Here is a 24,715-nt window from a genome sequence, read left to right as displayed (position 1 = left end):
CCCTTCGCTTTTCTTTGTTTTCATTCTCGCTGGAAACTTCAATCGCGTTCAAAGCTGAATTCGTTAGAAAAATTTTACGTTAATATTGTTCCAACGGTGCGATATTATACAATATTTGCAATCTTTGCTCCCCGTGATCCATTTTTTTTTATTTCTTTGGTCGACGTTCTCCGAATCGTCCATCGATCGATTGTTTCGTCGATTGTTTGAAAATTGATTCCCTCGTCGCGTTAGACCGACAGACGAAGGAGAGAATCGACGCGGAACGCGGTAACGTTTCCAGCAACGTATCGCTGGCGGTATTAGCGATACCGGGCTAATGAGCTTGAACCTGTTCCAAAACTCGTGGAGAAAGAGAAAATGGCAGGGAAAATCGTTGCGCGGACCGTTCTCCGAACTGGAGTGCATTTAGGGCACCGTAATATTGTCCTTCGTTCCGGAATGAGATTGCTTTTTCGAGTTACACACTGCCCTGTAATTTGTTTTCCATCGGCGAGTCGTAACGTGTCCTCGATGCGACTGCGAAGACAACGTTTCTTTATTTATTTCTAATTGGAAGAAAATTCCATCGGAATTACCGTAGCGATGAAACACAGCTTTGTTTTACGTTAATTACGGAACGATCCCTCGGTCCTGTTTGTTTCAACTTCCGCGCGATAATTTTCACTCGTGCTCGATCCGACTTATCGTGCACCGAGTATAGAGAAAAAAGAAGAGAAAAAGAAAAAGGAACTCTCGAATGCAAACGTACAAATTGCATTAATTTAAAATAATATTTCAACGGTGGTAGATCCGTTGGTAGCAGTCAGAAAATGAAACAATGCGTCGAGTGCATTGAGCGAAGTAAAACTCCAAGCGGCCGGCATAATAATTCATTCGGAATCGAGGTTATAGAAATCAAAAGAGATCGCCGAGACCAATGGAATAGTTTGGAGCGAACTTCCTTTCACCTTTCTTAGGGACACAATAAACGCTCAAGATATAATTACGCTTTCAAAACGCGGGACAACGAGAACCTGGCATTCTCGGTTGAAAATTCCGCAGGTGTTGTCCGTAGAGTTATTCAACTCGAGGTATCGAGATTATGTGGAAAAAACGAGGTCCGTTTGTTTGCTCGTTTATCGTTTACCGAGCGGCGTCGAGGGACGCGGGCGGGGAAATTCCCGAATAATCGTTATTACGTTGATTGCGCGTATACGTGGACGCGTGTGCCGATAACGAAACGAACCGATCGCTCGGAACGACCTGTGATGAATAACGTCGCGAGTCTCGTCGATAATTAGTCCTCGGTTACGCCGAAATCAATGGAATGTAATTTCAAGCGAATCGCGCGTCACGCGTCCCTGTAATCAAAGATACAGCGCGCGCGTACTTCGTACGGTGTTGCTTGCACGCGCGTCTATCGAAAATTATGTGTCTCGACAGGGTTAACGATACTCCCGCGATAATTTACGTATACCAGCGTGTCGCGAATCAGAGCGTTTCAGTTTTTCACGGTGCCGATTCCACTCGCAATCGCGTGTTCTACACGCCGTATTTTACGAACGCTTGCAAAATTTTGAAAAAAAAAATTCCATACGTTATTATTCGATTCGAAACGTTTCTCGTCCCGGTTTGTTTAGCGGATTAGGTATTACTGTGCCAAAAATGACAATCGTTTGCTCATCAAGAGTATGTAGTACTCTGTAAAGGGTTCCCAAGTTTATTTTACAAAAACACGTACTATTATTGACAACCAAATTTTACTTACGACGTAGCGCCGTGTAATCGTACACACGCCTCTGTCGTATATACCGTCATCGGTTCTTCTAACTTCGCGGAAAGAACGCAAGACTCCATTCGCAATGTTCGCGTTCGGTTCGCGCAACCATAGACGGCAAGACTCACGTTTTCGACCTACGAGAACACGTAGTTATGACACCGAGAACACCCACCCGTCAATTTATAAAAACTCTCGTACCGTTACGTCATACATCGCCCACGTGGACGTCGAAACGGAAAGAACAATACGATCGTATTCGCGGTATTCGAGAAGTTATTTATCCAGGTCTCGAGCACACGGACCGATCCGTGGAACGAGCCTCGAAGCAACACGGAATCCGTGCGGTCGTTCGAGAAGTTTGTTTTTTTTTTTCCTTTTTTTCGTTTCCATTGATTTCGTTGGATAACGCTCGAACTTTTCTCAACTTTGTCCCTCCGCTGGTAATTAGCCAGATACTACGCGACTCTCCCGATTGAATCGAGAAGTTTGGCGTGTGTCGCGGCTCGACAAATATAAACAAAACGTGACCTTCGGGGCAAGGAGAATCCTAGCGGTTGGCACTCGTTATTGAGGCAGGCCGGGATAACCCTGAGCCGGTGGAGATCCACGCGAGGAAGATGTTTGTGCATTAACGCTTGCGGTGGGCTGCAATCGCGCGCGATACCTAGGCCGAGTCACCGAATGGAGATAGCTCGTATTTCATGCAAACGCAACACTTACTTACGTCGACGTAATTTCTGCCAGCCTCGCCGCCGCTGTTGCTGCTGCTTCGCCACGGCCGTTTACGCTCCGAGAGGAAGATTAGTAACCTTTTCCTAGTTTAATAAAATAACCGAGCACCGTTACGGCAACTTCCTTCTATTTACATTCGAGATTAAAAATACCCAGAGAAGTGTTTTCTATTTATTTTTCACGGATAATAGAGACAACGATGCCTTGGATAATTGTCGTGGAGCAGGTACGAGTGCTGTTGGTTTCAAAGTAGGCGTCTTGCGAACCTAAGGGGGTGTGGGAGAATATTTGAAAGAAATTATTCATTCGAGACGTTTCGATTTCAGTTTTGTAGGTCTCTGTACGAATTCATTATGTATACAAATTATGAATAATTCGGTATTATAAATTTCTTAACGAGAATCGAAATTTTAAGAAAAATTGTAAAGTTTTGAAAATTTTGAAGATCGGTGTATCAACGCCTAATTTCCACGATAGATATTTTCATTTTCGAGACTGTCGACAGTAGCGATAGATTTTCTTTCGGGGAAACTGCACTTGCGACAAGATTAAGGTTAACGACGTTTGGGATTACGGGCTAAATTGTGCCACAGTTGGTACCACGGGTCGTAGTTGTAAATACAATTTGCGTTATTTACAACGTTGTTACGCGCAGTCGTAGGCAATGCAACAATTTGAAGTTACAGGAAAAACTAGCGACATCCGCGGTTAGGTTGCAGTCGCGAATCAGTTCGTGCTATTTTGTTTATGGAATTTTCGATCGTAGGTAAAATTCGTGTCGTCCACGGTGGTGTACCGTTTGCAGTCGCGAGCGAAATTATTACGAATTTTGCTCGTATCGTGTTCAAGCCCGGGTTAAATTTCAGCAATTCACGGTTGTGCTATCCTGCTTAAAATCTGTAGCATTACCACTCGCGTTGTTAATGAAATCAGCGCATCGTTTTGCACACGGGTGCACTGATTGTCCCTTGTTGTTAATTTGTCCCTACACTTCGAAACAAATAGCGAATAAAGATATCGCAATTGTTTCCGCTCGGAAAAGAATAAATTAGTCACGAAAAACCAAAAAGAAGTTGTTTTAAATTTCATTGCTAAATTCTCGATAATTGCGTACTTTTGTAGGGACTTTTTAAACGTCCGAGAGATACGAGACATTTTTTTCTTTTTTGGTGAAAATGAAACACGATTTTTTTAGAGCGTACAAACATTTTATTAAATTGTACATTCTCTATTTTGGAAAACGAAACTTTCCGTACAACCCAATAATAATTCTCGTATTGGTTGAATATCGTGGTCAATTTTCCAGATTGAAATTAATGAAAATACAATGGACGAAGCAAACGCGCGCGAAACAGAGACAGATGGCGCTGCGTTGGTAATTAAAGGACGCGGTGGGGATGGCCGGCCAGTGTCCTTGAGCGGTGAATTCATTTCGTTCGAACTCGAGCGTACTCGAACGCAGATAAATGTTTCCTTCGGTTTCGTTTTCCTTGGTGGCCGGGATGCCTCTCGCGCTCCAGATGCGTTCAATTTCTCGATCCTAGTCGGCGATAACGCGCGCTGAAAACACAGATTAAAGGCCGCGTTTGTAACGAGACGTCGAATCGCGCGGCTCTCCTCTCTCCGACTCTTTTATTTCTCGTTCGGTCGAGAGAGGCTCGCGAAATGCGTTTTCACCGAGGCACACCGCTTTCTTTTGCCGTCTAGCTGCCGGCCAAGCTTCCAGTTGGAAAATTTTTATCGCGACACGCGGCGACGACGTCCCTTGGGCACTTTTCGTTCCACGGAGGCTTCGCTTCTAACCATAAATGGGAATCCCAGTCGGAACAGAGGAATATCGTCGGACGTTTCGTCGGAGCGTCGCGTTCTTCGATTACTTTGGACCAGTTTTTCAGTTTCGATGGCTCCTTTCAGGTTTCATTTATTCGAAACTCATTGACATTCTTCCCGTTTCCGTTGGAAACGTGCTTTACATTCGGCCATCTTGTTACGAAAAGCGCCCTCTCTCGACGCTGCGCGTCTTTCAAAGTAGGAAGACGAAAGGAATAAAAGAGGTTTTTGCATCGTGGTCCAAACGTTGTATTTTTTATCGCGATATACCATTATAGGCCCAACTATTAATTTTACAGCAACGATGCGTAAGACTGTCTTACTCGTCCCTGCCCAAACTATAATTAAAAAAAAAAAACGAAGTCGATTCGACCATTTTGAAACGGTCCGTTATAAAGTTTACCGAGAGAAAATTAATCCCATTAATTTATCGTAATAGTTTGCTAAGAATTCCTCGGGGTGTGGTACAATAAATTATAGTATTCTCGGTGTACCGAGAAAATAAATTTCTTGGCGAACTAAATTTAAGTAAGCCCGTTAGAATAAAGCCGCTCGCGCGTGTTTCAAATGGTTCCATCTTCTACGTACACTGTACACGAAACGCTTGAACGAACAGAACAGAACACTGTACATCTGTATTTCCCCACGACCACACCGAGGGCATTACCATCCTCCTTGAAAAAAGGCTCAGAACGCAAACACGACGAGAATCGAAGGAACGGAATCGGGCTCGTTTCGTTTCTTAGCGTCGTAACCAGTTCGATTCAATTCCTTCGATCGCCGCTAGTCAACAAACACACCCAGCGCTGATGTATCCACGTTTACCCGCGTCACGTAATCTCCTCCGCTCAGCAATAATACTTAAAGCTTTATCTCGCTTGACCACCGTTAGAGCACACGAGCTCGAGAAACAATCGCAACTAAACGAGCGATTTCACCGCTGTTCGTAGAAAAGCCCGACGAAAGGAGAAGGATGCGGGAACCACAGAGGATCCGAAACTATACCTCGAGGAGGCGGCCCTCGAAAGGCAACTACCCGAGTTGGACCTGAGGATGTTGGTCGATCTACCGCCCGGCTTGGACTACAACGAGTGGCTGGCCTCTCACACTCTCGCACTATTCGATCACATTAATCTCGTTTACGGAACGATATCCGAGTTCTGCACCATGACAGGCTGTCCTGACATGACCGGTCCTGGCTTAAGGTACGCATGGTCGAGTTAAACTATATTTCGTCCGCCATTGTCTTCTTTTTCGTAATTAGTTATCTGGAAATAAAAATTATCCGTATTGCGTTCAGTCTTATTTTCGTCAGAAAAATCTCGTCGATATGTTGCAAATATTTTCTTAAGATTCGAAATAAAAATGGTAAAATTTCATTTCCGTGCGAAATCTGTAGTCTTCGAATGTTGGTCGGCGGCTTCTTATAAAGTAGCCGCCATCCGTGTCGTATTTCACGCTTCACTGGTTCCGATAGGAATCACCCTCCCCCTGTGGTGGAGATAACAATAATCGTACAATGAATCAAATCTAGCAATCGTACAACGAGAATTTAATGTATTGTGTTTTTATATTTTTCCAATTTATTTTTAGAATTTAATTCTTTTTAAAATGTATATAAAATATTTTTGAAAAGTACGAGTACATATGAAAAAAAAGGTAAACTACTAGAAGTGACCATCGTTATTCATGGACCGATTTCACTGATTCTCTTATCGGTAGGAAAAACATAAAAAAAAAGAATTATTAAAGGCTAATCATTCTTCCAGTCTCAATTGTTATTCTTTGACCGACGTTGTACGGACGAATAATTCTCTTTCTTATTGTTTCAGAACGTATCTGTGGTTCGACGAGAAGGGGAAGAAAACAAGAGTGGCAGCGCCACAGTATATAGATTATGTTATGACTTTTACACAACGCACCGTTAGTGACGAAACTATATTTCCTACGAAATATGGTGAGTTATCTATTTCGTCGATTATCGTCAAATTTATCGATATTAGATAGTCGCAACGTTTAAAATTACATAACTTCTTTGCGGCTCTTTATTCCTTCAGTTTTTCATTAAACAAAATTTTTTAATAAATTTAAAAGAGACAAGTAAGAAAATTGAAGTTAAAATTCTTTTTGTGTCTGCGTATTCTACTCGACAAGAATATAAAAAATTCAAAAAGAACTATACGTCGCAAACGAACCGTTTTCCTACAAAAGAGTGTTAAAGTTTCGCCCAATTAGATTGCACGAAGTAGCTCTTGAGAGAAAAATGCTTCCCCCACTTTGTATCTCGTTACTAGATAAGCGTACCACCTATAGGTGGAGGTTCTACCTCAAAGTTTCCCTTTCCTTTCCACGCGCCATATTGCGCTTCTGTTGGCGACGCACGCGTAATGGAGCGTGGGTATATACAGCCAGGTAACAAACTGGAGAAACGCTTTGTATTCAAAAGTTACTCTGTATAATCTAATTGAAAAAAAGTTTAACAATCTTATATGAGAAAACGATTAATTTTTGATATACAAAGTCAGTTCCTTTAGAAACTTTCATCCTGTTGTGGAGCAGAATATGTAACAATGTTTTAAATTTAGAGTTAAATTTCAAAGTCAATATGAATTTTATGGAAAATATTTATAGACAATCTTCACCGATTCGAATACGTAAATTCGATTGTAACTTCTACGTGTTAGAAATCTTTGGTAATTAAAAAGTTTTAAATAGAAAGTCATTCTCGACAGGGAACTTTAAAGAGTTCACGAAGAGAGATGGTCTTACATTTAATTATATACAAGCTAATGGCTTTATTCGTTAAAATTATATCTACAATCCCAAACAGTCAGACATCGCGCGTACCACATCGAGTTACCGAAACTTCGCAAATATCAGTGCTCGCGTGTTTCAAACCGAACGATGCACGCGAACGGAAACTATAATCACATTAATTGGTCGGTCTTCGTAATGTTTCAGCAAATGAATTTCCTAGCTCGTTCGAATCGATAGTGCGTAAGATCCTGCGGCTACTGTACCACGTGGTGGCACACATTTACCACTGCCACTTCAGAGAGGTAGCACTCTTGGGGTTGCACGCTCACCTCAATTGTGTATTTGCCCACCTCACGCTGCTTAATCAACGCTTCAACCTGATTGATCCCAAGGAAACGGAGATCTTAGGAGACTTAGAGGCTGCCCTCTTGGGTAAGCTTTGCCTGTTGAAGATCGATACTATTATGTAACACTAGTTAACGTTATATTATCGTAATAGGATTACACAGTTTCAGTGGAAACATAACATAGCGATATTACCGACACCAAGCCGCTAACCATCGCGCGGTTACGTAAATGGACTCGATTACGCATTGCTAAATAAGGGTCGAAAAATGTGTATAATTGTTAATGTTTTTGTTTCACCATTTAAACGTTAAGACGGCTTTCGTTTCTGTGATAAAAGCATACCACTTAACGTTATTAAACTTTAAGTCTTACTTAATACTTTAATTATCCAGACAAAAGTGTCCCTAGGAACAAGGTTCTTAAATATATAAATAGCACGGAATGAAATAATTTGGTATCATTAATATTTATTGCAACTGACATTATACTTAAATATTTAAAGTCTAACCTATTTCTTATATATGACTAATGTGGCCTATAAACCATAATTTCTTATTAAGTAATACCAACTAAGTATATGGAATAATTTGTTAAAAATAGATCGCCTTAACATGTTCCGTTAATTTAATTCGATAAGAGGAATCGATACGATATTGCAAAAGGTTTTAATACATTCTTTTTGTAACATCAATTTAGCACAAGATATTAAACTAATGTATTTATAATAGACCATTCTGTATACTGTCCTGTTTGTAATTTTGAAGTAATTGGAATATATTGTAAGATCCTGGAGTTACATATAAAACCAGGTGACCTAGAAACTGTATCAAAGAAGGTTAAGAATTTTCAGAGAACCATTAAACTTCAATGTTTGAAGAGCACAATTTGTCGGTACATTATTTAAAACACGATATGTCTCTAGAATCATTTTATAAATTTTTGTTAAATTCATACGTCTATTGAACACAGCCTTCTTTAAAATTTCAAGCGTACAAATGTGTCCATAATACCATGGTTCCACAAAAGTTTCGCAACATTAGTTGTGTAGTCTTGATATTTTTGACGCTCAAACGATTTATTCTATTTGTAATAAAAAGAACTGAAAATACGATTCCGATCTTATTTAAAAGCTTATTATGAATAATTTCGATTGATTAACATTTACTAAATATACCTTTATAATTTCAGGTGACTCGACATCATCATCTGCGCCTTCACAAACCTTAGCCATCCAGGAGACTCCGACCACAACCACCTAGATCGCAATGCACAGCAAGCAAGAGGTTGCAGTTCCTGAGAGTAGGTGACGATAGGCGTTTGTTTTTCTCCATTTCTTTTCTCTCTCTCTTTTTTTAAAATAGAGTACGTGAACAACAGAGTTTAAAGATAACGACTACACACAGGTGGAGCGAAAGCGCAGTTCTGTAAAAACCAGTAGTACCTGTACATAGCGAAGTGTGAACAACTACATGATGTAATTAGGTTCCTCCGTTTGTTGTTTGTGAGATTGTACATAATTTATTAAACAGTAAGATATACGAAAGAGATGAAGGATGATTATTGATTATTATTGACAAAGTTAGTTGCTATAAGAAGTAATTTGTTCTGTAAAAAAAAAATAATGAAACAAAATGAATGAAACGATAATAATATTGTAAAGTTAAAGTAATACCAAATATATACCTGGTGTTAAGGCATGTGTTATATTCGTTGAAACTCGGGCAGCTTAGGCTGTTTTATTGTCTTGTTTAGTTGACATCTTTGTAATCCTGGATATCATTCATTGAATCAGCGATCAACATTATTTATCACCATCTACCAAAGGACAAGAGACGGAATCTTTTATCCTGCTCTGCAAGAAAAATACTATGAGGTATTTCAAAATAATAGTTATTAACTGAAACATACAGTATAAATTGTCACAAATTATATTTTATGTTAACTTAATATTAAATTCTTTCAAATCTACTTCTTCTTACTTCGGTTCATCCATTTGCTTCTCAGAACCAAGGTGAAGTCAGCGGAGCGATTACAGTAAATCGTCTACTCACTTTTTCTACCATCTATTACCTCATAATGTAAGGTATAAATACAAAAATCAGAATAGCATCAAAACAATTATTTTTGCCTTGTGAGTTAGTATCTACACTGTGCTATTTTTTTAACAGATCAGGATAAAAAGTTGAGATATGTCTACCTTATTCCCTGGACGAAAACACACACTTCTTCATCGACGATCAGCTTATCCTTGGCATGTACTCGTTAAGTGCAAGCAACCGAAGGAGAGACTCCCTGTTTCACTTCTACAATTCTAATTGCCGCGCATAAATTCGCGATCTCCCGTAAGAACAAACCAATCGCCTCGGAAATGGGTTCACAAAGATCCTTTAGAGATGTTGCAATATTGTATAATAATATCAATACTGGTTGTATAAGAGCGTTGAACACGATCGACAGACAAGGTTTTATAAAATAGTCTGCGAGCATTTGCAAAACGCCCACGGTGAGTGGTCTGATTATGCTATACAGTACGAAGCGAATAAGTTGCAAGATAAACGCTGTCACGAAAGCGGTGCCGATGTGAATCGTCCCAAATATTTCAGCCCAGAAACGAGTAGCCGCCTGGTCGGTCTTCTCGGCACATTTTTCTGTGACCAATATCGGTGGTGAATCCGTTGTACGATAATATCTGTGCAAAAACGACCACACGGTTATAAAATGATTAACGCTGCTCAAGAGATATATTTGTTTCCATGGCTTGTGCAAATGCGAGTAACTTTGTTCCTCTTTCTATGACAATATTTTTAATAACAATAGTTGTTATAATGGCTAATATTGAGACTTTGAATTTTGAAGTTCCAGTGTGATCGTCTAAAAGTTGAAACCAGTACTTTTTCTTTTGTTACTGTACAAACTATTACATTTAAAGGATACGAGTGAGTTCCTGTACATGAAAAACTATGAGCAAGGAAAATTGTTGTACTCTAACATGTTGTACCTACGCAGAGTTCCCATGATCGAAGTAATAGATCTCAATCTTTTCCATTGTCTCTACTTCGTTATCTTTTTGTATGTCGTCTACCTTTAGTGGTTTGGTTGACTTTACAGCATTGTGCCTTTTTTTGTTCGGTATTCCTTCTGATATTTCACAGCACATGAAAGGCTAAATAAAAGTATGTTGTTATGAATATTATACACAAATTTTATTGAATATTGTGCATGCAAAACAATTATATTTAATAGAAATAGAAAAAGAATGATTTAGCATCATTATACTTCCATGCAAAAACTTCTCTATACCTCTGCATAATGAGGACACTTAGTTTGTCTTAATTTTACTTTGTATGCTTTATCTTTTTTTACTGGTCCTTCTTTTTTTGGCCATTTCAATTTGAAGGGGTACCAAAATGGTTTTGAATGTGATGAATCTGGAAAATCATGGTTTAGATGAATTTGGCAAATCAACAAAAATTGGTGTTCAGTTTACATTGTTCCTTGTCTAACTTGAAGAGTAAAGACATAATATAATTGCAAAACATGTAATTAGTAATTATGAAACAAAAATTAAAAATACATTGTAAAAGAATTTAAATAACTTGGGTAATTACCTTTGCTGTATTTCAGAGGTAAAGTATAGGCACTGTAAAAAATGAAAATTGATTACTTAATAATTGCTATATAAAATAAAAATAATTATATTACATCTCGTGAGCATGGCATAAACATGGCATGGTGGATTGAATTTGCATTGAATGCTGGTCTTTCAATATCTCTTTCTTAGGTGACTGCTGTACTGTATCTGTCATTCCATGCTGTTCCAGAGATACTCCATGATTTACTGCTGAATATATCTCGTGACACTTACAGTCTTTAACTAAATATGCATAGTACTTAATTTACATTTATTTAAAGAATTGTAAAGTTAATTTTTCTAACTTAATGTCAAATTTGCTTATCGTGACTGTTCCAGTAATTATTAAATTTTTAAATTACGTACAATTATATTCTTGAAAAACGTCACCCTCTTTGTTTATAGGTTCGGAATGAGATTCTTTGGCGTTAGTATTGATTATAGAACTGTCCGACTTTAAGGACGTTATGTTAGAAGCTTCCGTTGCATCTGTGTAAAGGAAATTCTCTCCGGAAACCATGATAAACACATTTCTTGAGAACAAATAGAATAAGATTGAAATTAAAATAACATTAATTGATTCAAAACTAAACTGTCAAGTAGACAGTAACAAAAATAATTATTTACATTCATATGTTTGTGTCAGAACTGCATTCAATTTTTTCAGTAGAAAGGAAATATTCTTAAATTATTTAAGGCTAAAAATATACACTTTAGTAAAACTAATGGTTTAAATAAATAAAAGTAGAAACTATAATCGAAATTTTATGGAACACGAATAAATAACTAATAAACGATTTATATTTTTTTGTTTATTTTATAACACATAGTAATTTTGATTTAATTTTGCAATTATTTACCAAAATTTCATATACCGCTCTTCAAGACTTCATTCATCCTTGAAACGCTGTTCGAAGTAAAAGAGATTACTATTTACATTGATTCAATTGGAAGTAGAATGGTATAATTAGCCTAATATGATTCAATACAATAGCTGTAAATTTATCTACGCGGTGTAACGCTTCTGAGCTTTATAATTCTCAAATTTATAACAAGTCACGAAAAAGTTTGATAACTATGTTTACTTTCTTTTCAGAAATTTTAACTATAATCTAAATATTTAAGTGCTTGTCTGTTACTAGATTCTCTTTTTAAATCTTTACAATCGTAGTCAGTGTTCAATTCTTAATTTTCTTATATTCTTTTAAGCAAATCGTTTGCGGCTTACAACAAATAAAATATTTGAAAATATCAATTATATAAAAATTTTTCTATTTTGTATTTATATTCACTTATTGCGTATACGTTTCTCAAAATATTATAAATACAGCTTGAATATCTGTTTTTATTTTTAATGATGGGTTTTCAATCGTTATGTAATCTTTTTTGTCTTGCTTATAAAATAAAAAAGCTACTTATCATAAATAGTTGGGCGCACTCCATTACTTATACGAATTAACAAAATCTAAATATCAAATTACCTTAATATCGATTGGACTAGAACGGAAATATGTATAAATACCAAACCATGTACCACTCATTCGAAAGAAGTAGAATATTTAACAACCGCATTCGTTCAACAACTAGTCAAGTAGTCTAGTACAAAGTAATTATGCTTAACTTACATTTGTATTTATAATATTTATACACGTATTTCTTGTAGGTAATTCTGATGTGGAGTATTCGTTTTGTAATATCATCGGTTCACGCAACTGAACCCATTATTAAACCTATGTGTACGTTTTAACGTTTTGTACAAACACCACTTTAACATTCTGTACAAGCAGTCGAAATTGAAAACTTGTTTTTAGCTAACAATGGTTGGACAAATGTACCGAATGTTAATTTTGTTCTGTACACGCATACATTAAACGTTTTGAACAATGAAGGTATCGATAACCATCAAAATGAAAGTAAATTTTACTATTTACAACATTATATAATAAAACTGAATGATCTGTACAGAAAATATAATCCGTCGCACAAGTTGAAAACAGCCTGAGAATGGCAAAATTATATAATACAATTGATAAAATGTTATAATTGTTATATTTGGTTGTTATCATGAAGATAATTCTCAACCAAGATCAGGTGAACAAATAATTACATAATGTACCTGTTTCTAGAAACTATCGAAGACTTAATTGAGTTTTTCATTATGAAACTTATTCGCAATAAGACCCTAAATTTAAAATATATTGGTACTTTTGATCAATTCACATAATGCTTCTTACTTGTATACGATAATAATCAAACATTTAGGCACCTATTTAAAATGCGATGTTAAAAATTTACACACTCCTTTCATACAAGTCTTCAGTACTAATAATTAACAAAAAAAATCGTTAGCAGATCTGTATTTCTGAATATGGCCTTTCAAATCCAATTAAATTGTTGAAAAAATAAATTGTTGAATTTCAATTAAATCTATTCCGTTAAGGATGCAATTAATCATTAAATTTCATTTTCCTACCCTGATAGTGTGTATAGCACAACTTTCACAGGTATTTAATAGGTATAATATATTTAATAATGCTAAAAAGTGAAATTGACACAGTACTTGCAGTTTTAATAGCATAGTCTGATTCTAATACGCGTCAGTAACACTGAAAACTAAACCAGAAAGGAGCTTACATGCTTAACAACGTGTTAACATTAAAGGTGAAAGAACGGAGTTAACTCTCAATTATAGATCGAAGTACATTTCTGGAATGTAAAACAATATTTGAGTCACTTTAATTACTTGTTATTGTACACCTATCGTCACTCATGTAATTAACGTACAAAGAATTCTAAAAAGATTCTTCACTTTTTCTCTCTCCTTCTGTTTTTCTTTTAACGCTACATGCAATTAATAAGCTAGTTCCTTGAAAATTTTACAATATTATTAAAGTGCGACATCCATTGAAACTGACATTGTAAAGAATTTATATGTAATATGCTGTAAATATTTTATATTGCTATCATTAAAACGTTTTTCTTTACATAATGTAATAATGGATTAGATGTAACCATTAATGTTAATCAAATCTTATAAGATTAGAGCATTAAGTTGTACGTGTATGTGGATGTCTTTCAAAGAGTACAAGCATGGCACTTAAGTCAGGTAAATTTACTCGTAAGTACGAAAAAACGTATTACATAGCCAACGGTAATATGCAATATAACTTTGTATTATAGCCATATTACGCAGCATTTGATTTTATCCTTTAATTAACGATCACTCGTTCTTAGACACAAACGTGCCATACTTTTCATCAGCATTTTTTTCGGTATAATCTTTTTTTTATATTTAATATGGAAATTTTATAACATGTTAGCAAAAACTGTCAGGATATTGCTGTTCATATGTTTCTGTTATGTATTTCTACAGCGCTTAAAAGCTACGAAGTACAAACAATTGTAATAAATAATATCGATAAAAATATATTATACAATGATCTCTCAGAACTGACTGTCATGGCTATTTCTTATAAAGGTATTATTGTTTTTCGATACGATTAAAATTGTACTTTTCACGTATAAATTATTTATAAGTCGAATCTGCTGCTTTTTAGGATATAAAATGTTAAAATAACTAAAAAAAATCTTGCAATTAAACATTAACATATTCATATTTGATTCTGTTATGATTACATAAAAATTTAGATATTTACAATGCAATATAATGTAAACTATATTTGATCAATTGTATTAATGTTTCGTGTGTATCGAGTAAACTGTAACATTGAATGTACAGATTTAAAAAGAAAGGAGAATACTTTATAATATTTTGTAAAAATAGAATTGAAGTACTTGTGCAACTTGTTCTACTGTTCGATGTTTGAAAAATACAATTCACAAAATGGTGGGGATATGCATACTTACGTCGTAAAACAGTCTTTTACAATAGATGAATTTTAAAATTCGTATTCACTGACTGTAGGAAATTACTTACAATATGCAGTTTAAATTTGTATATGCAAAATCACTACCTTTCAGAAAAGTCACTTCCAACTTTTATAGTAACTCTTTGGTAGCCCAGAAGTGCTTCAGGCATAAATGATATGACACACTGTTAGCTTCTGACGGCTGATTACGCGTCTTCCATGACAGTTCTTTGACCATTAAAAAAAATTCTAAATATATTGAAAGTTGTCCTTCGTAGCAAGTAGGGGCAACTTTTCAATGCTTTGTTTATGATCGAAACTGTGTAACCAGTCTGAACTAGGTTTTGCTTTCACTCCGCAGAAACTCAAATTGCAAAAATCGGCTGCATTTTGAAGTGCACCACGATGGAAGGGGTTCCCTTGCTTAAAATGCGCATAGCGTCCAGCATTCATGCGTTCATTTGTTGTCATTCCGAGAACCATAATCTAATAAAAAATGATTATGAAAATATAAAGTTTAAACTTTGGTAAAAATAATACTGTGACTGAGTGACACAATAATGAAACCTGACATACTTGATAACATTGACATGCTAGCAGTGTGCCGACCCAGAAGAAATGCAGAGAAGTATTTGCTGTCACCCACATTACCCAAGCATCACAAGTAGCTGCAGCAACCAAATAATTGTCAGCAGTGTGACCATTTGTTAAATTTGTCCAACATTCAAACTGCCAGTATTGTACACTAGCAGATAAAACAACAATACAGAGACCTAATAATGATGCTAAAAATCCTAGAAAGTACTTGTGGTTATGTGCACCTGAAAATAGTTTTTAAGAAAAGATGAACGTTAAAAATGATACGTGATATGATTACACTGTTTGAACTGATATATAAGATTAGATTATCTAGAGTTACTGGGGCTTGAGACATATTACAGACATAACAAAACCATCCTTCAACAACTTTGCTTTTGTTGACTTACCAATACAATTATTGACCCATGGACAGTGATGATCAAATCGCGCTACGCAACGGTCGCACGTAAAACAGTGCTTAGATCTCAAAGGTCTTCTAACCAAACAACTACTGCAAAATGATTGTGGTTCAAAACCACCGGATTCTGCTAATTCTATAATCGTCTGAAAAATAACAAAATTAAAAAATGTACTTTATATAGAGAAAATACGATCATTTGCACAATTCAAATGTTTACATTTAACTTGTCCTCGTGCGTAGCTGTAATTACACCTGGATCACCCCTCCAGGTTTGTAAGAAACATATCCATAATGGTACCGATCCACCTACTAGTAGTAACCATAAATACCATGCAGCATGTATACCTAACCAGAATATCCATGTAGCATATATCCAAATCTGTAACAAATGATAATGAATAATACGGGTAGTTCGCGTTACATATTTTTATGAAAAATTAGCTTTAAATAACGAAAATAATCATCAGTTTACAATATAGTATCAGAAATGTTGTATTTGTTGATACTATCAATATGTGAGTTTTTAATGTTATCTGAAATATACGTTTCATGATAAGACCCTTCTCTTATCTATCTAAGATATACAAAAGTTAATACCTGATATAATTGAATAATGATTATACCACTAATAAAACTCAAATACTGCACAAATCGAATATTTTATATAAAATTATTATAATACTTTCATTATAAATTTATGTAATATATGATTTCGAAAATTATAAAAGGACTCACCTTTGTAGCCAAATAAATTGACATCGGTAAAATATGATACAATCGTTCATCAAAGACAAAATGATTTGCTAAATACAATGCTATATAAAGAACGACAAAGGCACCTAATTTTACTAAATAATCCAATCCACTTTGAAGAATCATTCCGATTACATAAAAAGCTATAAATGGTGTACTGACCATGCAGTACCAGCGCATTCTCTGAAAAAAGAAAAATTTAGAAGATACAACAAAACTATGCAAACAATATAGTAGATACCTTATCTCTACACCAGGTTCTTGTTCTGCCCTGTTTTTCTTTAATTTCTTGACTTATTTTGTGTCCCAACCAGGCGGCTCCAATATAACGACCTAATAGCATCATTGGTGTCTCGTCCCGCATATTTGGTGCATCTAGTGATGCACCATGATGAACTAATGTAGATATTGCTGTACTGTTTTCAGCTATAATAGCCCAATGCAAAGCTGTGTTGCCATGTAAATTATCCCCAAGTGAATGAGATGCTCCCAAAGTCAACAATAGACGTGTTGGGTCTAAACTGTAGAAAAAAAAACTTGAATGTAAAACCAATATAATGTGATTGTAAAGAAAAATCTCTATAATCAAATAATTCTATTGCTTTCTCATATATACCTATTGACTTTGTAGGCACTCCACATGAGAGGGGTCATTGCAGTTCGGTCTGGCATATTTGGATTTACTCCTTTTGCGACTAGATAAGCAACAATTGATGTATGACCAAACTGTGCTGCTAAATGAATGCAAGAGAATCCTTCTGAATCTCTGAGAGTTGGATCTGCTCCTGCTCTCATCAATATCACAACTGCAGACAAATGGCCTTGCCTGGGAACAAATGACCTTTGTTTTACTGTTGTAATGTTTATGTTTATAAAATATAAACAATGTATTTAATAAAGATATTGTAATTTAAAATTAACCTTGTAGCCCAATGTAATGGCGTAGAAGCAAGCTCTCCGCCGACTGCATCAACAACAGCTCCCTTTGCGATAAGATACTTTATAATATCCGTTCGATTGTTTATCGCAGCCCAATGTAATACCGTTACAGTCTCTGAGTCAGGTTGATTTACATCAGCACCAGCTTCTACCAATTCAGTTACACGATCTAGTGCTCCATACTAGGGAAAATGAATTTCTTGATAAACAAAACCACAATAAAGTAATTGATTTGTACTTCAAGTACCAGTAATATTAAATAAAACAATTTTAATATTTTATCTAAATAAGATAGAATAATATTCCTTTAGTGGTGAAAGATTTTGTTACCTGTGTTGCTCTAACAATGTCAAATGAACTACAGTCCTGTGCTGGAGGTCTAACAGGTTCCTGCTGATGACTACTAGGATCATCAGGCTCGCCGCTGCCTTCGCTTTGGCAGGCAGTTTGCATTTTTAACGCGTACATGTTGAATTTGTTAATACCGGCTTAAGAATCAAGTCATAAATACAACAAAGAATGATGTATGCAGTAATGAATGTTTAAAACTGCTTAATATTGGTAAGATATTACTGCAACAATAATAATATATTATTTTGTTAAGTTCTATCAATTAAAATTATTCTGTGTTGTTAATTATCATTAATTTATTGATTTTTATTCTATAAAAATACATCAACAATGCTGAACTGTAAGTATTCTATTTTACAATGTTTGTTTTTCATCATTTGTATTAAAATAATTTTCATAAATATTATTTTATTTATATTATTTTGAAAAAATAAGAATGATTGTAAATTGGATGCAAGAAAATGAAATTAAAAATTCAATGTTAAAAGTTACTTAATAGAACAATTATATGTGAATAGTTAAGAAATTAAAGAAAAATATTATACTTTGATTTATACTTTCAAAGTGCAATATAAATTGTTTTATTTTCAATTTTGAAATAAAGTAAGACTAAAAGAGACTAAAATAAACTCAACCAGGGTTGAATAAACTCTAAAGTAGGAATATTTGTTAAAATACTTCAAGATTCAAATAAAATTTCTTTTGTTTAAGTTTTTACATTGTATTGTATTTAAAATACTATTTTACTTGCAGTATTTCAAATAATGATTCACCATCTATTTCAATCTTGATTTTATCATCACATGATATTTCACTCATACTTCAAACTCCAAGTGAAAAAAAACTATATTTTGCATTTTAAGAATATAAATCAAAATAAACTGTTTATTTCAATTGTTGGTCATACAAATAAAACTACATTTTTATTTTAAACTTCTCGCGTTACACATGACATGTTATTTCACTTGCATTCACTTCAATATCCGCTTTTTAAAATAATATTTCGAATAACGTAAAAATGTTGTACTTAACGTCGCAAGTACAAAATCTTTACGATGTTGAATCATCGATATTATTCTCAACGAATGTTATCCATCCGGCGATTAATATCGCTCAATTTAACCGGCAGCAATCAATCTGTCGTTTGTATTCACAAAGTACACCGCGTTGTAAATACGATGTGTACTACGGAGAGTACATCGTGCGTATTGACAATCGATTCGGTATTCGAGTCAGGGACTAACGATAAACGTCGCAATGCCCGATTCTCTTTTATTCTTGAGAAATTCTCAACCGTACTAGATTCTAGAAAACCTTGCCTCGCCTTCGCATGATTAAATTATAGAGTACAACGTACAATAAAATTGTTTTTTCTCCAAGAAAAAAGACACAATACAGCCGCTAAATGTCAAGTTGTTTATTCCGCGATAAGATTTTTAATTATTTCGCGAATTGTAAATTTATCTCCCGATCATAAATACATCTGCAAAAACGAGTTGACGATGTCGTGTCTTACCTTGCAAGCAATGACAGCAGAGATAATACTCGTACATAGTACGCGGCGTGCTACCCTCGAATACGTCGTAAGGGGTTAGATTTAAAAGACATATAGTCAGCGGGGGTGGGGCGTCGGTACATTGCATAGAATCCGGACAAACGGTCGATCTTTTCTTTTGGCTATAGAAATAACACCCTCCAGTGACTATTCGTTTCTCGACGATCCAGAATAACACGTTCTTTTTTTATTTGTCACACGGTTTCATCGCGGTTTGGTGCTTTTCCTTTGTAGTATAAAAATTGTTAAACACGCACCGCGCACCGCACTGATACACGATATGCTACACGCGTTAACATGAACATTCTGCTTTCTCTAGTTTCGCGACGAACTTCTTATTGACCAAACGGCTTCGCAAGCCGCCCGATCGGTATCCGATATTCATCGACGAACGTGATGTGGCGACCAGTGGCGACGGCGGCGACGCACTTTTGGATCCACCAACAGAGGGCCGTGAACAGCAACTAATTTTCGCAAGGTCTACAATAGCAATTCTTTCATGTAGCGGAATCTCTGCACGTTCAGACCTGCGCACTTTCGAAATACCATTACTTAATATTAGAATAATTATTTCAAGTCACATGTAATTTCATTTCACGGCTATATCACACGAGAAGTACATTTTTTATTGCACCATACATTTAAATAGTAGTTGGAATTTCATTTGTCGTTAAACAAGGACATATATACAAAATTAAACTGGGTATCGTAAGCATACATTTGCATAGACGTTTGAAATCCAAAAATATTAAAATGGTTTTATTATATGAAATTGTTGTTATATTAAATAAAAAGATATTTTATTCAAGTAACATTGCAAGTAAAAGACTGAGATGTTAATTCAAATTGTAATTTTTTAGTTTAATTTCGAGCAAAATTTGCCCAGCTTTCAAGCAGGATTATTACAGTGTATTGCGTTAGAGTGGTGCAGTTTTTCTCTAGGAGTGCATTTTAAGATGATAATATAGTCGTGATCGGCATTTGTCGTGATCGGCAGTCATTTTTTATTTTAGTAGATTGTAGATGAGTTTTGATGTATATTTACACTCTTGCAAAAAATTGTTGCAACTCTGTAAAGATTAAAGCTTCCTTGCTATTATTATAATGCAAGTTCAACGTATTTAAAATAATGTTTATTTTCAACAAAGGAAAGTGTTGGAAGTTTTGAGAAAGTATAAATTTTAAGTTAGCACGAAATAATCTTTGATCTTCTTTGATTTGATTGTTTGGTGTTACTAACTTTAAAACAAAGTATTAAATATGGGATAATAACTCAAGCTCAGCTGTAGTTAATGAAATACATGTAAATTACTATTTGAAGAGTTATATTATTTATATCATAAAGTGTAAAATATATATAAGTTATGAATAAAATCTTTCTTGATTTAAGAAAGATCCCTATTCAAAATTCTAGATTTCAATTGTTCGACTTTAACCAATCAGAGTATTCGTGTTCTATATGTGAGTTTCAAATATTCTTTCATGCAGACGAATCTAGTAAAATCGACGTTCATGGAAATATGTAGCACGCGTAATTTTCACCCTTCCACCGTCTATTTTCCCGCGGATTTCGTTACGATTGTGACCGACAATAATGTGTTCTTGGCTTATTTTTGTGAAAGTAGCCCATTGAATTTAAAAAATATTATATTTGTACATAATACTTTAGTTTTGTAGTTTGTACAGAGTAAATATATGATCCACCTTGGTTTCTATGTCATTCGCATTTACCTAATAAATTATTACCTAGGTTATAATAATGTGCCATTGACAGATTTGTTTTTCATTTTATAAGTAAAGTAATGCTGTAAAAAACGGCTCGTATTCAAGTGTATTTAGGTAAGATAAATACGAAATGCAATTTTTAACATTCTTATTCTTTTATTACTGTTTGAACTATGGAGATGGAACTCATCTTATTTTTATCATTCATAAGGAGAACTGAGATGAAAATGATGGACGTTAGTGGGCAAGATGACTGTTGTATCGAAGTTGTTACTCCTGTCAAGAAAAAGAAGATGAAACAAGGTACTTAGTTCATTCTAATGATTATTATATTATCCAAATAATGTTTGATTTACGTTTGTTTAATTTAAAATATTTCAGTACAATTGTCATTTCAAACGCAAAGTTCAATACAGCCACAGAATGTCGTGCAGAGTAAAAAGAGAAAATTAAGATCACCATCTGTGAACTGTAGGAGTCCAAAAGCGGTAAAAATTTCAAACAAGAATTTGAATAAGAACGTCGCAATTGACAAATTAAGTGATGGTGACATCACTGTGGTGGAAGAGATTGAAAAATCTATAGAAATGGAAGATGTAGAAACTGAAAATGTGAAAGAAAATACCACATTCAATAAAGTAGAAAGTATAGGTAAGAATAAAACTCCAAAACGTTCCTCAACTGGACAAAGAAAAATTGAGAAAAAAGATAAGGTAAAATCAAGTCCTTTGACAAAGTTCCTTAAAAAGACTGACAAAGAAGAGGAGAGTGTAAAAGGAAATTATCAGACTTCTTTGGAAGATGAGAAAAATAAATCCATTAATGAGAGTTTTGATATAAAAACTGGCACAAGCATATCACAGTCAACAGGTAACTCGAGCAATGAAATGGAGGATATACCTTCAGTTGCAGGTAATTTCTTGGGTCACGATTCTGATTCTGATGTGGCAATTATATCTTTGGACAATGAAGACAAAGAACATGCAAAGTCTAACAAGAATATACAAGAAGATGCAAACACTGGTAGTCCAAGAATTTCTAAAATTTCAAAACTTAACAAAGGAAAACTCTCTTCTTCGAGTCACAGTTTGGATACTGTTATGCAGTCTTTGGATGTCGAAGACAAAGAGGAACAGACAAAATCAAACGAAAATATGGAAGAAAGTATAGAAGCTGATAGTCCAAGTACTCTTAGGACTCCTAAAATTGATAAGGCAAAGCAGACGAAAATAACGCCTAAACAACAAGAAAAGAAATTACTAAGTGCTAAAAAAAGGGAAGAAAGAGAACGATTAAAAATGGTAAATTGCAGTATTTATAATACAAGTATTTTATTTTGATTTCTTTTCGTATCTATATAGGTGAATAATACATTCTTCTGTTTGTCTACTAGGAGAAGGAAAAAAGATTGGAAGAGGAACGACAGAATCGTCAGAGAGAAAAGGAAGAGAAACGTAGGGAAAAGGAAGAGAAGGAAAAAGCGGAAAAAGAGCAAAAAATGATGGAAAAGAAAATGAAAGATCTGAAGAAACAAATGGAAATGGAGTACGAATATATACGATTGTAGCAGTTTATGCGACTTTCGTAAATGTTTTTGCCATCAATTTCTGTGATAACATGAATTCGTTTACAGACAGAAGCAGAAGGAGAAGCAAGCAAAGGAGGAAGAACGTAGAAAACGGGACGAGGAAAAGAAGAAAAAGGAAGAAGAGAAATTGGAGGCTGAACGTAAGAAACAAAAAGCCGCTTCGAATTTTACAAGTTTCTTTGTCGCTAAGAAGCAAGGAAAGTCTGTAGAAGAAGAAAGTACTACCGAAGTCAAAAACTTCATGCCTTTTGAAGTGAAAGCAGATATGAAATTAGCTCCGATCTGTAGAAGAACCTTGAACGAAGAAGAGAAATTGTCATTGGATACGAAATGCGATAAAGGAAATACGCAAATGACAAGTTTATATCTTAGCGAGATTAAGAGTAAAACGGTTATACCGCGCAAGTCAACGAGGACTTGGACGTATGAAGCGAAGGATGACATAATTATATTAGGTAAACGTTATATTTTCTTCTACAAATTTTCAGTTTCGAATGCAGTATTGTAATTACATTTCATTGCCCGTAGATGATGAAAACGATGGTATATCGAACATCGTGAAGCAAAAAATCGACATAGAGAAGCAACGAACCAAGTTACTTCAATTCTCTGAAAATCGACGTCCGCCATATTGGGGCACCTGGAGAAAACAGAGCCGTAGTATTAATTCTCGAAAACCATTTGCAATGGATATGGTAAGTCTTGAAATAATTTGTATATACGAGGAATAGATTTCACCGAATGATAGCATGTTAAAATATGACAAAGTACATGGTAATTAATGAAGAAAACAAGGCATTTTCAACAATATTTATTGTCACTTTTTAAGGCTTGTCGTTTAGTTTAGTCCAATAACTTGAACCATCTTAGTGGTAGACTGCAACAGTAGTCTTGCTTAATCTCTTTTGTCAACTTCGCGCAACAATTTTTCGTTTCACTATATCAAATTGGTCATTGAAAGAATGATTTCCGTCCTCTTAGAGCTTGTCTCGTCTACGCATAAAGAATACGTTGGTAATTCTCGATTAAGTACATCGTGTGAACCACAGAGGAAATTCTTTCAACGTCTCTTCGTTCGATGGTGTTTGCGAGTAACTTTATTCAAGTATAATTGACTAAATCTCCGTTGGTAAAATGTTTATCTTCCCGCCGCGTAGTCCTCTACCATTGTGGAACAGCGGATATGCGTTCTTTCTATGCACCTTGCGATGCTTGGCTAGGTGATCGCTTCGTGCGAATCTCTTTGAGCACATCTCGCATGGGTACGGTTTAACTCCCGAATGGGAACGTCTGTGCCTTGCTAATTCATCTGATCGACTGAAACGCCAACCACATCCAGACCACGTGCAAGCAAATGGTTTCTCCCCGGTGTGACGGCGCAAGTGAGCTTTCAAGTGAGACGCCTTTGCATAAACCTGAACAGAAGAAGAATAAGATTAGCGTTTGTAGAGAGAAGAAGAATTCGTTTAGATCGATAAAAAGAAAACTACATTAACATTTGTAAGAGTGAAAGGAATTGGTTGAGCGGACAGTTGAACTAAGAGATTTAAGTAGAGGGCGCAAGTTTTTTGCTATTCGCGCATATAGTATATTAATATGGCTGCCGTCAGCATCCGCCCTCTATTAATGATCCAGGGAAGTTGCATTTCGTTTTAGGTTCGTTAAAGGCTTTCAAGTCAAAAGCGTATGGCAAAAAGGCTTCAACTTATACTTTTAGAACCAATATGGACGTACTTATTCAAATTATTTTGAATTCTTGTACAATTAATGAATTTTAAATGAACTTAAACCGAATAAATCAGATGGAATAAATTTAGTATTTCAAATTTAGTGTTAAAAAATGACGGAACACCGAGTAAAAAAAATAAAGCATTG

General features: G+C 35.2%; 5 protein-coding genes across 18 annotated transcripts in view; 2 read left to right on the top strand and 3 right to left on the bottom strand.

The window, feature by feature from the left end:
* The window catches only part of Mob2 (MOB kinase activator 2), a 72,654-nt gene extending 62,175 nt beyond the window's left edge, over positions 1-10,479 (top strand). For 5 of the 10 annotated variants that reach the window (XM_076323439.1, XM_076323440.1, XM_076323433.1 and 2 more), the window contains 4 exons: positions 5,275-5,529; positions 6,157-6,281; positions 7,286-7,513; positions 8,618-9,126. In XM_076323439.1, the coding sequence (XP_076179554.1) occupies positions 5,275-5,529; positions 6,157-6,281; positions 7,286-7,513; positions 8,618-8,688 (679 nt within the window). In that variant the 3' untranslated portion in view covers positions 8,689-9,126. Of the gene's footprint in view, positions 1-5,274; positions 5,530-6,156; positions 6,282-7,285; positions 7,514-8,617; positions 9,127-9,154 lie in introns of those variants that run through there. The other 5 variants (XR_012993661.1, XR_012993659.1, XR_012993660.1 and 2 more) reach the window with 5 other exon arrangements.
* On the bottom strand, positions 9,119-10,985 carry LOC143152864 (uncharacterized). Of its 2 annotated transcripts, XR_012993662.1 has the most exons (4): positions 10,730-10,985; positions 10,432-10,592; positions 9,409-10,118; positions 9,119-9,281 (listed from the first exon to the last, which is right to left on the bottom strand). XR_012993662.1 is itself a non-coding variant. In XM_076323443.1 (3 exons), exons 2-3 carry the CDS (start codon positions 10,584-10,586, stop codon positions 9,692-9,694), a joined length of 582 nt encoding a protein of 193 aa, XP_076179558.1. In that variant the 5' UTR covers positions 10,587-10,592; positions 10,730-10,985; the 3' UTR covers positions 9,119-9,691. The 2 variants fall into 2 exon arrangements, 1 of the variants encoding a protein (XP_076179558.1); XM_076323443.1 differs by having other exon boundaries at positions 9,119-10,118.
* An 867-nt stretch (positions 10,986-11,852) lies between these two features.
* Hip14 (palmitoyltransferase Hip14) lies at positions 11,853-19,996 on the bottom strand. 2 transcript variants are annotated; one of them, XM_076323418.1, is made up of 10 exons: positions 19,489-19,996; positions 17,952-18,193; positions 17,604-17,803; positions 17,299-17,523; positions 16,924-17,203; positions 16,665-16,865; positions 16,147-16,308; positions 15,916-16,072; positions 15,506-15,750; positions 11,853-15,415 (listed from the first exon to the last, which is right to left on the bottom strand). In XM_076323418.1, exons 2-10 carry the CDS (start codon positions 18,087-18,089, stop codon positions 15,179-15,181), a joined length of 1,845 nt encoding a protein of 614 aa, XP_076179533.1. In that variant the 5' UTR covers positions 18,090-18,193; positions 19,489-19,996; the 3' UTR covers positions 11,853-15,178. The 2 variants fall into 2 exon arrangements, with proteins under 2 accessions (XP_076179533.1, XP_076179534.1); XM_076323419.1 differs by having other exon boundaries at positions 17,299-17,508.
* The window catches only part of LOC143152851 (uncharacterized), a 22,641-nt gene continuing 17,745 nt past the window's right edge, over positions 19,820-24,715 (top strand). Inside the window, exons 1-6 of one of the 2 annotated variants that reach the window (XM_076323417.1) lie at positions 19,820-20,005; positions 21,464-21,555; positions 21,634-22,553; positions 22,646-22,797; positions 22,886-23,295; positions 23,369-23,535. In XM_076323417.1, coding sequence (XP_076179532.1) covers positions 21,474-21,555; positions 21,634-22,553; positions 22,646-22,797; positions 22,886-23,295; positions 23,369-23,535 — 1,731 coding nt within the window. In that variant the 5' untranslated portion in view covers positions 19,820-20,005; positions 21,464-21,473. Of the gene's footprint in view, positions 20,006-21,047; positions 21,367-21,463; positions 21,556-21,633; positions 22,554-22,645; positions 22,798-22,885; positions 23,296-23,368; positions 23,536-24,715 lie in introns of those variants that run through there. The other variant, XM_076323416.1, reaches the window with a different exon arrangement.
* LOC143152860 (uncharacterized) overlaps positions 23,636-24,715 on the bottom strand; it is a 13,899-nt gene continuing 12,819 nt past the window's right edge. For both annotated transcript variants that reach the window (XM_076323432.1, XM_076323431.1), the window contains exon 5: positions 23,636-24,255. In XM_076323432.1, the coding sequence (XP_076179547.1) occupies positions 23,956-24,255 (300 nt within the window). In that variant the 3' untranslated portion in view covers positions 23,636-23,955. The remainder of the gene's footprint in view (positions 24,256-24,715) is intronic.

This window comes from Ptiloglossa arizonensis, chromosome 11 (assembly GCF_051014685.1).
Source record: "Ptiloglossa arizonensis isolate GNS036 chromosome 11, iyPtiAriz1_principal, whole genome shotgun sequence".
Lineage (NCBI taxonomy): Eukaryota > Metazoa > Arthropoda > Insecta > Hymenoptera > Colletidae > Ptiloglossa > Ptiloglossa arizonensis.
This window is presented reverse-complemented; position numbering and strand designations above follow the sequence as displayed.